This window comes from Thamnophis sirtalis, unplaced genomic scaffold (assembly GCF_051295495.1).
Source record: "Thamnophis sirtalis isolate CommonGarterSnake01/CBP01778 unplaced genomic scaffold, rThaSir2_p1.2 scaffold_15, whole genome shotgun sequence".
Classification (NCBI taxonomy): Eukaryota; Metazoa; Chordata; class Lepidosauria; order Squamata; family Natricidae; genus Thamnophis; species Thamnophis sirtalis.
The window spans coordinates 2,009,415-2,026,239 of NW_028261395.1; the positions used below are offsets into that span (position 1 = coordinate 2,009,415).

At 41.8% G+C, this 16,825-nt stretch overlaps 1 protein-coding gene across 2 annotated transcripts in view; it reads left to right on the plus strand.

The window, feature by feature from the left end:
* Nucleotides 1–16,825, plus strand: part of BTAF1 (B-TFIID TATA-box binding protein associated factor 1) — a 77,868-nt gene that overhangs the window by 51,893 nt on the left and 9,150 nt on the right. For both annotated transcript variants that reach the window (XM_087702285.1, XM_087702286.1), the window contains exons 21-33: nucleotides 2,043–2,233; nucleotides 4,914–5,067; nucleotides 5,149–5,258; nucleotides 5,969–6,170; nucleotides 7,216–7,364; nucleotides 8,127–8,279; nucleotides 9,043–9,164; nucleotides 9,279–9,446; nucleotides 10,276–10,353; nucleotides 10,580–10,709; nucleotides 12,637–12,778; nucleotides 12,901–13,031; nucleotides 15,295–15,420. In XM_087702285.1, the coding sequence (XP_087558411.1) occupies nucleotides 2,043–2,233; nucleotides 4,914–5,067; nucleotides 5,149–5,258; nucleotides 5,969–6,170; nucleotides 7,216–7,364; nucleotides 8,127–8,279; nucleotides 9,043–9,164; nucleotides 9,279–9,446; nucleotides 10,276–10,353; nucleotides 10,580–10,709; nucleotides 12,637–12,778; nucleotides 12,901–13,031; nucleotides 15,295–15,420 (1,856 nt within the window). The remainder of the gene's footprint in view (nucleotides 1–2,042; nucleotides 2,234–4,913; nucleotides 5,068–5,148; nucleotides 5,259–5,968; nucleotides 6,171–7,215; nucleotides 7,365–8,126; nucleotides 8,280–9,042; nucleotides 9,165–9,278; nucleotides 9,447–10,275; nucleotides 10,354–10,579; nucleotides 10,710–12,636; nucleotides 12,779–12,900; nucleotides 13,032–15,294; nucleotides 15,421–16,825) is intronic.

The following is a 16,825-nucleotide window of genomic DNA, read 5'->3' on the forward strand; positions in this document are numbered from 1 at the left end:
GACTGAGAACTACCCCATGCATATCCTGCCCGCTACCTGCCCATCTTGTATTTTCATTATTTTTATTGCTTCAGTCATTTAGTATTGTTATATTTACATTTTTTATAATGTGTTCTACTGTTGTAAACCTTCCAGAGTAGCCTCATAGAGCAGTGTTTCTCAACCTTGGCAACTTGAAGATGTCCGGACTTCAACTCCCAGAATTCCCCAGCCAGCGAATGCTGGCTGGGGAATTCTGGGAGTTGAAGTCCGGACATCTTCAAGTTGCCAAGGTTGAGAAACTATCATAGAGGGATGGGTGGCAAAAAAATTTAAAAACAAACTTACTTATTTACTTTCTTTCTTACTACCTTCCTCCCCCTTCCTTCCTTCCTTCCTTTCTTTTTTCCCTCCCAACTTCAGCTATTTGAAGATGTGTTGATTTCAACTCCAAAAATTGCCGGCTGGGGAATTCTGGGAATTGAAGTCCACACATTTTCAAGTCGCCAAAGTTGGGAAACATTGCTGTAGAAATTGAAACAAGTTCAGATGATGTCATCTTACTGTAAATTCATTATTGCATTTTATGCTTTCTGAAGCATTTTTAGTGATGTATGATTTTTTTAAAAAAATCTCTGATGAATTCTCACCATTTTATTCCAGCTGCTATGGAGAAGAACCTCACTTTATAATTCCTTATGGAGATTTTTCTGTATGATTAGGCTCCATTCACCAATACAATACAATAGCAGAATTGGAAGGGACCTTGGAGGTCTTCTAGTCCAACCCCCTGCCTAGGCAGGAAACCCTGTACCGTTTCAGACAAATGGCTACCCAACAAACAAACAAACAAACAAACAAACAACATCTTCTTAAAGACTTCCAGTGTTGGGGCATTCACAACTTCTGGAGGCAACTTCTGTTCCATTGATTAATTGTTCTAAGTGTCAGGAAATTCCTCCTCAGTTCTAAGTTGCTTCTCTCCTCCTCCTCCTCCATCTTGCTAAGCTGGGAGTTGTGGCATAAGTTGAGATTATTTTGCTATCTGAGCCAAAACCTGAAAAATCACATTGTTCCTTAGCACAATCTGTGAATCTAGGATAAGATTACAATATCACAGACGTTCGGCAAGTTTGGTTAAGTAATTTGTCCTTTCAACATATTATTGGTACATCATCATAACGCTATTTCATAGAATGTATGTCTTCAGCATTTAGAAGCGTCACTTTAAAATATGCTTCATGTTCCTCAAACATTCACTGAGTTCTTCTGGAATATTATCGGCTTTGGTTTTGTGAACCACCATTCACTATAGGATTTGAATTTGAAACTGCTTACTTTTACTCAGACTCCCAGAAAAATAATCATCATTTTCCAGATCCATCATCTGTGAAATGAAAGCCTTTACATGTTGAGGCCTTTTCTAATCCCTGTGACTTCATTATTAACTCCTCTCTGATAGAAGCAGCAAAGATGGTGATAAAAAAGTGGGAGAAGTAAAGAAAAAAAAAATACATTACTGTACTTATTTATACCTCCCACATTTTACCCAGAAATACACCTTAGTTTATTTAATCTCTCTACCACATCCCATCGTAAAGGATTAGATTTAGAGCTATAATAATTCATCCAGTGACTTTAACAAGCAGAAATTTGAATTTGTGTGTCTCTTTTGTTGCAGCAGTCTTAATTATTGTTCCATACTAATTTGCTAAGTTTCATAAGTGTTTCCTAATTCTATGTCTGTCTCAGAATAATTCAGATTTATCTTTCTCTCTCTCTCTCTTCATTCATTCATTCATCTGTCCATCTCACAAAACAAGTGACTCTGTGCCACGTACATTTCCCTTGTTATCCTGCCAGCGTGTTGCTCTGAATTTCAAACCAAATATTCTAGTGATCATAATCCCTTAGAATTTCAAGTTTGGGTTTTTTTTTTTAAGTATTAATATTAAGGATTGATTTTTCTCTCTAATTTCCTTTTCCATTACAATTTGTGAGCACATTTGTGACCATCCCTGCTGCTTCTATCAGAATGTTTTTAATTGCCACCTTTTTTGTAGGGTCTAATTCTGAAAGAGATGGGATGCATCATACAGTCACCAAGCACAGAGGTATAATTACGCTATATAGGCACCAAAAAGCTGCATTTGCCATCACAAGCCGACGGGGTCCAACGCCGAAAGCCACCAAAGCCCAAATCGGAGATTTGCCTGCAAGCACAAGTGGAAATGTAACAACAGAGCTCGATGAAGTGGGTACAAAGTTTAATTTTTCAGTTTTGCAAACATTACACGGTGTTCCAATATTAATAGATAGGTAACTTGAATTGTCTTAGAAAAATGCACCAAGCTACTCGGGGCTGGGTGGGGGGGAGGGAGTGGTATACATTGAGGAGCAGAGCAACAGTTGAATACAAGGGATGTCATTATATGCTGAATATATATTAGGGAGGCTGGTTTCAAAGATGATCCGTGTTGATTTACAATTAGAGAATGCCAATAATGTTCATTGATTTTCATTACCTAGTAATGAAAGTGGAGGAAAAATGGATCCCTTAACTACCCAAAGCATCAAACTAAAGACAACAAATACAGCAATCAGCTTTAGAACTTACAATAAAGATACTCAAGTATTTATTTATTTAATTAATTAATTAATTAATTGTATGCCACCCACTCTCGGAAGTCTCAGGGCGGCTTCCAATAAGAAGGGAAAGGGGAATATAAAAAATAGAAACAACTCTCAAAAATTCAACAACATTCATAACCTAGGATGGGGCTGGATAATTCAACAGCCCCAGACCTGCCGGAACAGCCAGGTCTTGGTTGCTTTGCGGAAGGCCGGAAGGGTAGTGTAAGGGTCCGGATCTCACCGGGGAGATTGTTCCATAGGGCCGGAGCAGCTACAGAGAAGGCCCTCCCCCGGGGGGGTCGCCAGCCGACATTGGCCGGCAGATGGAATCCGGAGGAGGCCTAATCTGTGCGATTTTATAGTTCTTTGGGAGGTGATAGTTCTTATGTAGCCGATAGCTTTTTCATTTAGGATCAACTCTTAAGAGTAAAGGAAGTAGTAGTCAAGAAATACGCCATAGACTGGACTTGTGCAGAGATACGATTAGTTTTAGCAACGAGAGCCTTAGAAAAGATTTTCAGATGCTGTGACGTACCCACACCTGCACAGATCAGAATTGTGGAGGCAGTGCCTTTATCTCCGTGACTTTCGATGAAGGTAAAAAGACTGAACTAAATAGAAAAGAGACTGAAAATAAGACAAGAGTATTAATGCTTTTGAACTTGAGTGTCAAAGGTGAAAATACCAAGGATAGCCAAGAAAAAAATAATAATCAACCACAAAACAAATCAATCCAGAGTTCTCACAATGGCTCAAATGACCAGGCTCCTCAAATTAGCAGATAATGTATCTTAGGTACATTACGTAAAGACTTAGCACCCTTGAGATGTCATAGTTCTGGGAAAGGTGGAAAGAAAGAGAAGAGGATAACAATCAGCAGGGACTTGATTGATGGGTTCAGAGTTGAAAGACCAGATGGATCAGGCGGGGGGGGGGGTTGGGGGGGGAGGTATCCTGGAGGAAGCCTATGCAGTTGCTAAAAGTTAACATCAGCTAAACTGCACCTAATCAAAATGGGGTTTATGTAAAAAACAAAAAAGATGTTGCAGCTTTTTAAAAATAGATTGTCCAATTTCAGTGTTTCTCAACCTTGGCAACTTGAAGATGTCCGGACTTCAACTCCCAGAATTCCCCAGCCAGCGAATGCTGGCTGGGGAATTCTGGGAGTTGAAGTCCGGACATCTTCAAGTTGCCAAGGTTGAGAAACACTGTCCTATTTTCTTTCCTTGGTCATAACATTCTTCCCTCCCACTCCCTCTTTTCTTTTTTTTCTTTTAATGGAAACGAGGGAAGCTTTTGTGCGTGCTTAGGCTGACCTCCTTCTGGCCGTCTTTTCACACTTTCATTGCTTCTGAGAAAACGAGACACGTTGATTTCTTAGACTTGTAAGATCAGTTTTACAAAAGAACAAGAAAGGCAAGAATGGAAGGAAAGAACAAGGTTGCTAGCCAATATTGTTGTGTTTCTTTTTTTAATCCTGCTAGCCCGTTCACAAAGAATCATTTGTATGTGTTATTCCCAGCTAGACAACTTGAAATCTTGGAAATTAAATGTACCTTTTTTTAAATAAAAAAAGCATTGTGATTTGAAGCAATTATAGAGTTAGTTCTTTTACTGATCCCTTTTCTCATCATTGTTGAATTTCCATTATAAAAACATCCCTACATTTCGCTGAATTTTACATTGAGTTTGAAACATTTCAATTAATTTTAAATTACTCATATGAATTAAAAACAATGGGAAACAAAATTTTAGCCGTCATCCTGATACTGATTATACCATATTAATCTACTAAGATATGTTATGCAGTGGAGGTCAGTTTTAAAGTTGAGAATTGATCACTGACTTTTATGCTCCCCCCATGTTGGTCCCTTTTTTTGGATCAATATTTGATATTTTGTAGTTTAGGTTTAGGTTTATTGGATTTATATGCCGCCCTTCTCCCAAGGACTCAGGACGGCGTACAACATTAAAAGAAACATAAAATACAAAAGCTAAGAAGAAATTAAACAGGATATCCCAAACCCAATTAAAATTGACAGTGACACATTTTTAAAAAAAGAATTCAAATTAAAATTAACAGTAATCAATAATTTGATTTGTTTTGTTCAGGCCAGGCTGGCTTGCTGGAAAAGCCAACTTTTTAGTAGTATACTTCCCACTTCAATTTCTCTTTATCTATTTGATAGGTGGAAACTCTGGGAGAGCACCCTATTTTTTTCCTGGAGTAACTGCATTAGATACTAACATGCTATTTTATTTGCCTTCATTTGCTTTTAAGTTATCTTATTAAATTCTAGGCTCAGAAGCCCTACATTGTACAGCGGAGGGGAGCAGAATTTACTTTATCCACTATAGCGAAGCATTTTGGAGATGAAATGGCAGTAGGCTTGCCGCATCTTTGGGATACTATGGTTGGGTCCTTAAAGAACAGTATCGATATAAATAACTTTGGTAGGTATATTTCTTAAGGCTTGGCTAATTTAAAATTTCAATGAAAAATATCTATATATCTAATACTAGTTTCTGTAATAGATCGAAAGTTACTCTTGGAGAAAGGAGATGGACCAGCTCAGGAATTGGTGAATTCTCTACAGGTTTTTGAAATAACCGCAGCTTCTATGGATATTCGGCTTCGCACTCTGGTACTAAATTTTGTTTAGAAATAGTTAGCATTTTCACTGGGGTTCAGTAATATTTGTTTTTGCTTTTTCTTAAATTTGGAATAATGGTTAGAACTGCCAACTGCAATTAAAATGTTATGATTTTTATGTAAACTCACGGGATTCTTTTTTTCCCCGCCATGTATATGTGTACATTCGAATTAAACTGTGATGTGTGTTTGTGTGGGTATATGCATATTGCATAATGATTATCTTTTGAGAGCTGAATGCAACAAAATTTATTTTTAATGTATGTTGATTAGTACGTTTAAAGTGACAATAGCATTTTTATTCTATTTTTACATTTAAATTGACCCTATTTTCTTTTTTGAAAGAGATTTCTAAGAGTTGTTCTAATACTTGTTCTAAGAGCTTAAAAGGCAACCATTCTTGAAGCTATTTTAAAAGCCGTTCTTCCTAGCATAATAATGTTTGGACCACCTCTTTAAAAATAAGGCTCTAGATAACTGTGTTGCGCACCATCATATGCCTGTGTCTGTTTCTGATTGTTCAAACACACTTTGACATTTCCCTGTCCTTGTTCCATGGCAGGTAGATAAATCATGTATTCAGCATCGTGAATAACTCACACAAACAATGAACTAAAATAGCTTTGTCTTTTGATAGAGTATCTTCAGTAACCTTTGCTGTACCTGTGACTGATCCATGAGTTTGTTTGTTTTTTCCCCCAGTTAATACAGCACTTGCCTTATCTTTGTATGTGCCTTCAACACCCCAGCACTGCAGTGAGGCACATGGCTGCCCGTTGTGTGGGTGTAATGAGCAAAATAGCTACCGTGGAAACCATTCATATTTTTCTAGAAAAGGTTCTTCCTTGGCTGGGAGCGATAGATGATAGTACCAAGCAAGAAGGCGCAATTGAAGCTCTCGGCGGTATCCTTGCTAAATTCTTTTTGTGGTCTGCCTCTGTGGGGAATGTCCTCTGAAGGCTAGCTTTGTCTAAATAAAACCTAATTCTGAAATCGGCTGCTTGAAAGCAATAACCTTCCAAGGTGGATAAAAGAAAGGAATGTTCTCCTTTTATCTTGATTAAGTAGATAAACTGCAGAGCTCAGCAGGGGAGGTGCCTCTCCTTGGTCAACTGGAACCCAGGGGGGCAAAAGTTTGTGGGGTGGGGAGGGAAATGATAGAATCGTTTCTTTTTTTTTCTTTTTTTTAATATAATCACACATTTTATTAAGATGTACAATAAACTCTATTGTTCAATTTTTAAAATGTGATTATTGAATGTTATCTGCTAGAAATTGCCATGGGTGTAACTGAAGAAGTTCTGTTTTATGTTTTGTACGCCAGGATTCTCATAATTCGTACAATTCAGAGTTAAAATGCAGAACTTAAACCTAATAATTGAGAGCAGAAAAATCAAATGGAAGAAACCAAATCTAGCGGATAAGGAAAACGTGGGGACTTAAAAGAAATGACAGAAATATGAAAAGATCCTCTGAATGATATTCCTGTTTTTTTAAAATTTAATTTAATTTTTGTTACATAGACAACATAATCACATAACAATAGAAAAAGAAAGGCAGAGGGGGGGAAAAAACCCCACACACAAAAAGAAAAGAAAAAAATCCATCATCCCATACAGTATGTCATTTGATTACAGGTGCATCCCTACTATGTTTCCCCCCCATACACACACTCCGTATCTCTCTGTTATATATTTAATAGACACCACAATAACCTAGGGTTTTAAAAAAATAAATAAAGGAAAAGACCCAAAAAAGGGGGAAGAAAAAAAAAGGGGGGGGGAGCCATCATCACATGCAGCATGTCGTTTGGTTACAAGTGTTTTAACATCTGCATCTTCAAGTATTATTTACCGTCTCAAATCTTTCATCTGATAGAATCGTTTCTGGTGTTAAAAAAAAAGTTTCTATTGCTAATAAGAAAGAAATCCTTAACAACGAATCTGCAGCTATAATGGAACAATTAGATGTTGGAATTATTCCCTATATAGTCCTGCTTGTGGTTCCTGTCCTGGGCAGAATGAGTGATCAGACAGACAGCGTCCGTTTCATGGCTACTCAGTGCTTTGCAACTCTGATTAGATTAATGCCGCTGGAGGTAAGTCAAGACCCCCCTTTCCTCTTGGGTCTCAAGATGGGTCACCTTTCTTTGTCCCCTGAATTGGTGCTTGAGCTGAGGAAGTCCTTGACTTAACAGCCACAGCTGGAACCAGAATTTCCACTGCTGAGCAAGGCATTAAGTGAGTTGCACCCAAGTTTACAGCCACGGTTAAGCAAATTGCTGCAGTTGTTAAGTGACTCACGTGATTGTTACGCGAACCCGGCTTTTCCCCCCCGCTGACTTTGCTTGTCGGAAGCCAACCAAGAAGGTTGCAAAATGATCATGGGGATGCTACAGTTCTGCATTGTTTAAAGGATACGTTTTCTATATAAAGCTTTATTTCATTTAGAGCAGTGTTTCTCAACCTTGGCGACTTTAAGTCCTGTGGACTTCAACTCCCAGAATCCCCCAGCCAGCTATGCTGGCTGGGGGATTCTGGGAGTTGAAGTCCACAGGACTTAAAGTCGCCAAGGTTGAGAAACACTGATTTAGAGTTATCATTTTGTCAGTTCTCCATCATTGCTTGGCCTTTCAGAACACGCCTTTTGTTTTCATTCTAAATTACAAGCTATTCTGATAGTAAATTACTATGCAAGTTTGCTTAAATATTTGACTAATGTCAAAGTTTGCATTTTGCAAACTCTTAAAACAGTGTGACTTTAATTTGCCTTTTTAGCAGAAACCAGATCCTAATAGATACACCAACTTGGCCAAACCAAGTATTCAATTTTGAACTTGTACTTCTATCTTTTCTTCCAGGCTGGTATTCCAGATCCCCCAAATATGTCCGAAGATTTAATTAAAATAAAAGCCAAAGAGCGCCATTTCTTGGAACAATTATTGGATGGGAAAAAACTAGAGAATTATAAAATCCCAGTGCCAATTAAAGCAGAACTCAGAAAATATCAGCAAGTAAGTTTTGATTTGTTAAATAGTTTGAGGCCTTGGCTTCTCATCTGTTTTTTTTTTTTTTTAAATGTATCCTCTATTATAAAACTTCTTCAGATACGTAAGATGAAATAATCCATTTTTAGTTTTTTTAGTTTTAAAGTTTATTTATAGGCCGCCCTTTTCCCTGGGGGGACTCAGGGCGGCTTACAACTCATAGGGAAGGGAATACAAACAGTGACACATAAGAACAATACATAATTAAAATAGAACACAACATTCATACCATTGGGGTGGGGGTGAGTTACAACTTTAACCCCAGGCCTGACGGGATAGCCAGATCTTAAGGGCTGTGCGGAAGGTCTGGAGGGTGGTGAGGGTACGAATCTCCACGGGGAGATCGTTCCAAAGGGTCGGAGCTACTACCGAGAAGGCTCTCCTCCGCGTAGTTGCCAGTCTACACTGACTGGCAGATGGAACTCGTAGGAGGCCTAATCTATGTGATCTAATTGGTCGCGAGGAGGTAATTGGCAGAAGGCGGTCTCTCAAGTATCCTTGAGAAGGGTGCTTTAGATTGGCAAGTAAGCTGTTCACATTTCATTGGTGTTTTTGAAATTGTTTACTACTCAATTCATTTTTTCAGTTGCCGCATTTTAAATTGTCAAAATTATATAACTTGGAAACCGCTTCAGTGGTCTTTATTGAGAGTGAAAGGCATATGTAAATATAACAGTAAATAAAAGAAGACCAGCTCTTTCAGCTCCCACATTATTGTCATATCTTACAGGAAGGTGTGAACTGGTTGGCGTTTCTCAACAAATACAAACTCCACGGTATCCTGTGTGATGATATGGGCTTGGGAAAAACCCTGCAGTCCATCTGCATTCTTGCAGGAGATCACTATCTCAGGTAGACAACATAGTTACTCCTGCTCAGTATTTCTCCAAATGTTTTTTTTCCCAGTACAATAAATGAATGAATGAATGAATGAATGAATGAATATTCTTCTACTGTTCTCCAAAGGGCCCAAGAATACGCAAGAACGAAGATGGCTGATAGCATTCCACTCCCATCCTTGGTGGTGTGCCCGCCCACCCTGACAGGTCATTGGGTGGATGAAGTGGGCAAATTTTGTTCCAAGGAGTTTTTGAATCCCTTGCACTATACCGGCCCTCCAACGGAACGGGCAAGGTAAGTGACGCATTTAAAAAATGTTACGTTTGGTGGTTTGAACCGTTTCCTTTTTTCTTGGAATTATTCGAATTTTTAAAATCTTTTTTGTGGCTGGTAGGGTTGACACGGGACAAGGTGGCTCAGTGGCTAAGACGCTGAGCTTGTCGATGAGAAAGGTCGGCAGTTCAGCGGTTCGAATCCCTAGTGCCGCGTAATGGAGTGAACACCCGTTACTTGTCCCGTTTTCTGCCAACCTAGCAGTTCTTTTTTGTAGCTTGTAGGGTTGATAGGATGCGGTGACTCGGTGGCTAAGACCGTGAGCTTGTTGATCAGAAAGTTCGGCGGTTCAGCGGTTCAAATCCCTAGTGCTGTATAATGGAGTGAACACCTGTTACTTGTCCCATTTTCTGCCAACCTAGCAGTTCTTTATTGTAGCTTGTAGGGTTGATAGGATGCGGTGACTCGGTGGCTAAGACCGTGAGCTTGTTGATCAGAAAGTTCGGCGGTTCAAATCCCTAGTGCTGCATAACAGAGTGAGCACCCGTTACTTGTCTCAGTTTCCGCCAACCTAGCAGTTCGAAAGCATGTAAAAATGCAAGTAGAAAAAATAGGAACCACTTTTGGTGGGAAGGTAACAGTGTTCCGTGCGCCTTTGGCGTTTAGTCATGGCGGCCACATGACTATGGAGATGTCTTCGGACAGCGCTGGCTCTTCAGCTTTCGAAACGGAGATGAGCACTGCCCCCTAGACTTGGGAACGACTAGCATATGTGCGAAAGGAATCTTTACCTTTAGGGTTTTATGCTGTAATATAAAAGCTTAATTCCTTTATGTTTTGTCTCTCTCAGATTACAACACCATGTAAAAAGACACAACCTAATTGTAGCCTCTTATGATGTTGTGAGAAATGACATTGATTTTTTCAGGTGAGAGCTATTTTTTAAAAAAAATTATGTGTTTTATATGCTTTGAAATAAGCCTGTCAAACTGGCGGCCCATGGGGCGGGTACAGCCAGAACAGGCCACACCCATCCCAGCTCCGTGAAGGCAAAAAACCATTGTGATATATCACAATATGGCCCGTGATGCAAGCGGGTTGGACCCCCCTGCTTTAAAGCAACTGAAACCAATTAATGGCATCTTCTTTCCTAGAAATATTAAATTCAATTACTGTATTCTTGATGAAGGACATGTCATCAAAAATGGGAAAACGAAGCTATCAAAAGCTATAAAGCAGCTGGCTGCCAACTACCGAATAATTCTCTCTGGGACACCAATCCAGGTAATTCACCCACGTAACACCTATCCTCTGCGAGCTGCACTGGCTGCCTGTTGATCTCCGGGTACGCTTCAAGGTGCTGCTTGTCACCTACAAAGCCCTTCATGGTAGTGGGCCTGGGTACTTGAGAGACCGCCTGCTGCCAATCACCTCCACTAGACCGATTAGATCCCACAGATTAGGCCTCCTCCGAATTCCATCAGCCGGCCAGTGTCGACTGGCGACTACCCGGAGGAGAGCCTTCTCTGTGGCTGCTCCGACCCTCTGGAACGAGCTCCCCGTGGAGATTCGCACCCTCACCACCCTCCAGGCCTTCCGCAAAGCCCTTAAAACCTGGCTGTTCCGACAGGCCTGGGGCTAAAGACTTACAGCCCCACCTCGAATGGTATGATTGTTGTGCTTTTTAATTGTCTATGGCTTTTATGTTTTGTAACTTTGTTTGTCTTTCCCCTCCCTTGAGTTGTGAGCCGCCCTGAGTCCCTTTCAGGGAAAAGGGCGGCATACAAATAAAGTAAAATGAAATGAAATGAAAAATTCAGGTCCAAAAGGGCTCATGGTACTGGAGAAATAGATTTTTCAGTTTCTAAAAACTACTTGTTTAGTTCAGCCGAGGGGATATATTGAGGGGCGAGATTACCTCAAAGACCTTGGGATCACATAGTGTAAGTCAGGAGTGTCCAACAACGTTTAAGCCTTGTGGACTTCAACTCCCAGAACTCTGGGTGTTGAAGTCCACAAGTCTTAAAGTCGCCAAGGTTGGAGACCCCCTGGTGTAACTCATGAGAGGATGCTGGCTATCCAATTTGTCAATTTTGTCAATTTTAATAGATTTGTAGGCCGCCCAATCCCGAAGGACTCCTGGCAGCTTACATAAAAGCAGTTTAAAAATATTTCTTTAAAAAAGATTTAAAAATACAAGACAGAAACTTAAAAACAAAAATACAACACGCACTCAGTTTTAATGGGGCTGAAGTTCAATCAAGATCAACAGCCCCAACCCTGCCGGAACAGCCAGGTCTTAACAGACTTACGGAAGGCCGAGGGAGTGGGGAGGGTCCGGATCTCAGGGGGTAGATCGTTCCAAAGGGCCGGGGCAGCAACAGAGAAGGCTCTCCCCCGAGGAGCCGCCAGACAGCACTGCGTAGCCGACGGTACCCAGAGAAGGCCCGCCCTGTGTGATCTTATTGGGCGCTGGGAGGTATGTTGCAGGAGGCGGTCACGGAGATATCCAGGTTCTAGGCCATGTAGGGCATCCACATGTTTGATTGCCAAATTCTAGGCATGGTGTTGATTACTAAGTATCGCTGTGCAAAGCATGTCGGCATGAATGAGACACCGTTCCTCAAGAGCTGGTAGAGGTGTTTGGGAAGTTTTTCCCAGCTTTGCATGTTGCACTAAGAGTCCTGGGCCTCCTCAGTGGAACAACTGTCACTTATGCATTCAGGCAGCAAAGGGAAATCTTTGAAATAGTTGTACCAATTTTTCCCCAGAGATTGTGGTGGCCTTTAAATATTTGTGGAGGGGTGCCATTGCTATTTATGCAGAGCGCACCTTTCGGATGCTTTGATTTTACAGTTTGAATTTATATGGACTCGTTTTTTCATGCGTGTCTCATAGCAATAGCAGTTAGACTTATATACCGCTTCATAGGGCTTTCAGCCCCCTCTAAGCGGTTTTACAGAGTCAGCATATCGCCCCCAACAACAATCCGGGTCCTCATTTTACCCACCTCGGAAGGATGGAAGGCTGAGTCAACCTTGAGCCGGTGAGATTTGAACAGCCGAACTCATGCCAGAACGTTTGTGGAATCAAGTGGGCAGTCACCATGAATTTCTCTATTTTGCTATAAATTCACTATAATTTTTACTGCAAATGGCCAACTTGCAGTATTGTTTACATTTTTTTCCCTATCTTATCTTTTTCCTTTCAGAACAACGTCTTAGAATTGTGGTCACTCTTTGATTTCCTTATGCCGGGATTTTTGGGCACCGAGCGTCAGTTTGCAGCTCGTTACGGCAAACCCATATTAGCAAGTAGAGACGCCCGGAGCTCTAGCCGAGAACAGGAGGCAGGTAAGAAACAACCGCTTAGTAAAATTCCCTTTCCTTTTGGAGGAACTCGTGACGCCTACTCTTGGGGTTCAGTGGAAGAATGTTAAATGTTTTCGCTCACATTTTCTTACGGGCCTTTGCAGGTGTCCTTGCAATGGAGGCCTTACACAGACAAGTCCTGCCCTTTTTATTACGAAGGATGAAGGAGGACGTATTGCAAGATCTTCCACCAAAAATCATTCAAGACTATTACTGTATTCTCAGCACCCTCCAGGCGAGTTGCTTCATTTGAATCACATTTGACATTTAGAACAGAAGAGAAGAATCATTTGGGGGGGGGGTCTCAAATCCTTTGCTTGCTCTAAATGGATCTTTTCACCATATGGTTGAAAGTGTGCTGGGAAACTATTTACCCCTGAAGTAAAAATCTGCTATATTTATTGATTTGAAAGGTAAAAAGTTTGCCCTGACCATTCGTGTCCGGCTTTAGGGGGTTGGTTTGAGTTTGAGTTTGAGTTTCATTTTATTTATGCGGCCGCGCGAGCGATTGTGGGTGCACCTCGGTTCGCCCACATAACACCCATCCTCCGCGAGCTGCGCTGGCTACCTGTTGATCTCCGGGTGCGCTTCAAGGTGCTACTTACCACCCATAAAGCCCTTCACGGTAGTGGATCTGCGTACTTGAGAGACCGCCTCCTGCCAATTACCTCCTTGCGACCAATTAGATCGCATAGATTAGGCCTCCTCCGAGTACCATCTGCCAGTCAGTGTCGACTGGCAACTATGCAGAGGAGGGCCTTTTCAGTAGTAGCTCCGACCCTTTGGAACAATCTCCCCGTGGAGATTCGTACCCTCACCACCCTCCAGACCTTCCGCACAGCCCTCAAGATCTGGCTATCCCGTCAGGCCTGGGGATAAAAGTCATAATCCATCCCCACCCGAATGATGAATGGTGTGTACTATTTTTTATTTATGTATTGTTTTATGTTTTATTGTCTTGTACTCCCCTCCCTATATATTGTAAGCCACCCTGAGTCCCCTCAGGGAAAAGGGCGGCCTATAAATAATAATAAAACCTAATAAAACCTAATTTATATGCCGCCCTATTCCCGGCGGGACTCAGGGCGGCGCACAAACCCAAGGAGGGAAAGGGAGAAACACAAAAACTACAAAAGTACAGGGCATTTAAAAACAACCAACAGCTACACGATTCGAGAGGGGAAGGGAACTCATCGACCCCAGGCCTGCCGACACAGCCAGGTTTTAACGGCTTTTCGGAAGGCCTGGAGAGAGGTGAGGGTCCGACTCTCTGCGGGGAGTTCGTTCCAAAGGGCTGGAGCCGCCACAGAGAAGGCCCTCCCCCGGGTAGTAGCCAGATGGCATTGGCTGGTAGATGGAACCCGGAGGAGGCCTGCCCTGTGTGATCTAATGGGTCTTTGGGAGGTAATTGGCAGCAGGCAGGTCTCTCAAGTACCCAGGTGCTCATCTCCGTTTCCTTGCCAAGGAGCCACTGTTATCTGAAGACGTTTTTGTGGTTATGTGTCAAGGCACATGGAATACAAACCCAGCATCTTAACTGCTAGGCTACTGTGCCCCTATTTATTGAAGCAGTTGCCTCCAAAGATAGATTGAATCCAGTATATTTTTCTGACAAAGGGAGGAGGCCGTGATTTTTGTCCCTTCTTTTTGCAGCCCCATATCTCATTTTAAGAGTTTAATTGGGAAAATGGAGAAATGTGTGAAATAGAGATAGGTACCAGCGGCGAAAGTGATGCCTTTTGTAAAGGCAGCTTCTCTTGCTGTTGGAAAATTGAAATGGTGACTTCCCTGCATTGGCTTTTCCCTTGGAAATACAGTAGTGTTTTGATTGAAACTTGATTTCACTCAATCCTACTCGTAAGTAACCTGTAGGGTACAATAGAATCATTTAGCGGTTTCAATTTAGCTTATTAGAGTCACCTATACATGTTGATGTAGCATTTGGTGGCTAAACTAGGATTTGACATTTTCCTAGTGGGGAGGATACAGCCAGTTTAGCTTTTTAAAAGACTCATCCGGTGACAGTTCATCTTTTTTTATGCAAACCAAAAATGCTTCTTGTAAAAAAAAATTGGTCTGATAGAGCAGGTCTTTTTTGGGTTAGTAATAATAATTTTACATTCCCTGCAAATAAATTAAAAGCAAAGTGTAAAGAGATTATTAACCCATAGTATGCAAGCATTTCAAAGAGTAGAGATTGCTGCAAATGTTAAAATATCAATTTGACCTTCCCTTTGTACAGCTTTAAGGGATGCACATAATGTTGTTATCCCTTCCTTTCCCTCAAGAAACCCCCTGTGAAGTGGGGGGCTGGGCCGAGGGAGAGTGACTGGCCCGAAGGCCCCCAAGCGCCCTTTTGGTAGCACTCCCTCTGCCTGAGGGAGAAGGGGAACTCGTGATCTCCTGCTTTTTACTCCAACCGTCCTTTCATCACTACACCAACCAGGCTCCCAATTACGGTAACTGTAAATAATACGTACATTTGTTTCTTTTGATAGGTTCAGCTTTATGAAGATTTTGCAAAGTCTCGTGCCAAATGTGATGTCGATGAAACAGTTTCATCAGCTTCGCTCACCGAAGAGACTGAAAAGCCAAAGCTTAAAGCTACAGGACACGTATTTCAGGTTGGAAATGCATTTTGCTACCTCATGAGATGCAAAACCCTGAACTCCAGCCTCTCAGCACAGACGCATTTCCCTACTTAGCGCCCCTTTTGCAGAGAAACACAGCTGATCTAAATTGCATCCTGGCCCTAACAGTGCAGGTGGAGAGGCTTTGTCAGCTAGCTCAGTGTTTCTCAACCTTGGCGACTTTAAGTCCCGTGGACTTCAACGCCCAGAATCCCCCAGCCAGCATAGCTGGCTGGGGGATTCTGGGCGTTGAAGTCCACGGGACTTAAAGTTGCCAAGGTTGAGAAACACTGAGCTAGACGTTCCTCAAGTTGGATCATTAAGCCCTGTAAATTAAATATGACCCTATTTTACCTTGCTAGCTAAACCAGGGGAGGTTAGCTGGTGGGTCTCAAATGTTCAGTGAGACGGGGATCTGCTTATCCAGGCATGTGACAAGAGACTCCGGTAGATTGACCAGGTTGGACCGTTGAAAGGCCAAATGGTCATGAAGCATCATAGAATGTGAAGACCAGGACAAGGAGCAGAAGGCTTCCTGGTGTCCTGACTCTGCCTTGTTACTGGACTCAGGTGGGAATTGAGAAGAGAGGATGAGGCTGACTCTGCACAACTCCCTCTCGCTTAAATCCAAATTACACATTAGTCTCAGCAATAGCAATAGCAGTTAGACTTATACACCGTTTCATAGGGCTTTCAGCCCTCTCTAAGCGGTTTACAAAGTCAGCATATCGCCCCCAACAATCCGGGTCCTCATTTCACCCACCTCGGAAGGATGGAAGGCTGAGTCAACGGTGAGTTTAGAACCGCTGAACTGCAGATAACAGTCAGCTGAAGTGGCCTGCAGTGCTGCACCCTAACCACTGCGCCACCTCGGCACCATTAGATATTTATGCACTGATCCTGTGAAGTGTTCCCTTGAGCCACCAATACCATTAAGGGGGACTAACATTTAGGTCAGAGACTGCAAGATATATCACATCCTTTGGATGGAGATGAGGTCTCCCCTTGAATGGCAATGAGTCTTCTAAACTCTTGGGGATGGTCTGGCTCCATAAGAGAAGGAAGTAAAATAGGAAGCTGAGTGTCCACCTTCTAAAATTCAGACAAGGCAATAACAGGTTTGAACTAAAGCTTTGAAGTTTGATCATAAATTATTTAACGTCTCCGTTTTAATACCAACGGGTGCTGATTTTGCTATTATTTCCACAGCGTGGGATTTTGGAGACATGCGGCTCTTGATTTCAAAAGATGATTATCAAGATAAAGAGAACTATTTTCATGAGAAACCCCCCCCCCCCACCCTCTGAATGGCAAACTGAACCGGCCTCGTGAAAATAGCTTGAAACCCTCCACATTGAATGAAAAAGGCTTGACAAAACATATTAAAAGGAATGTAAAA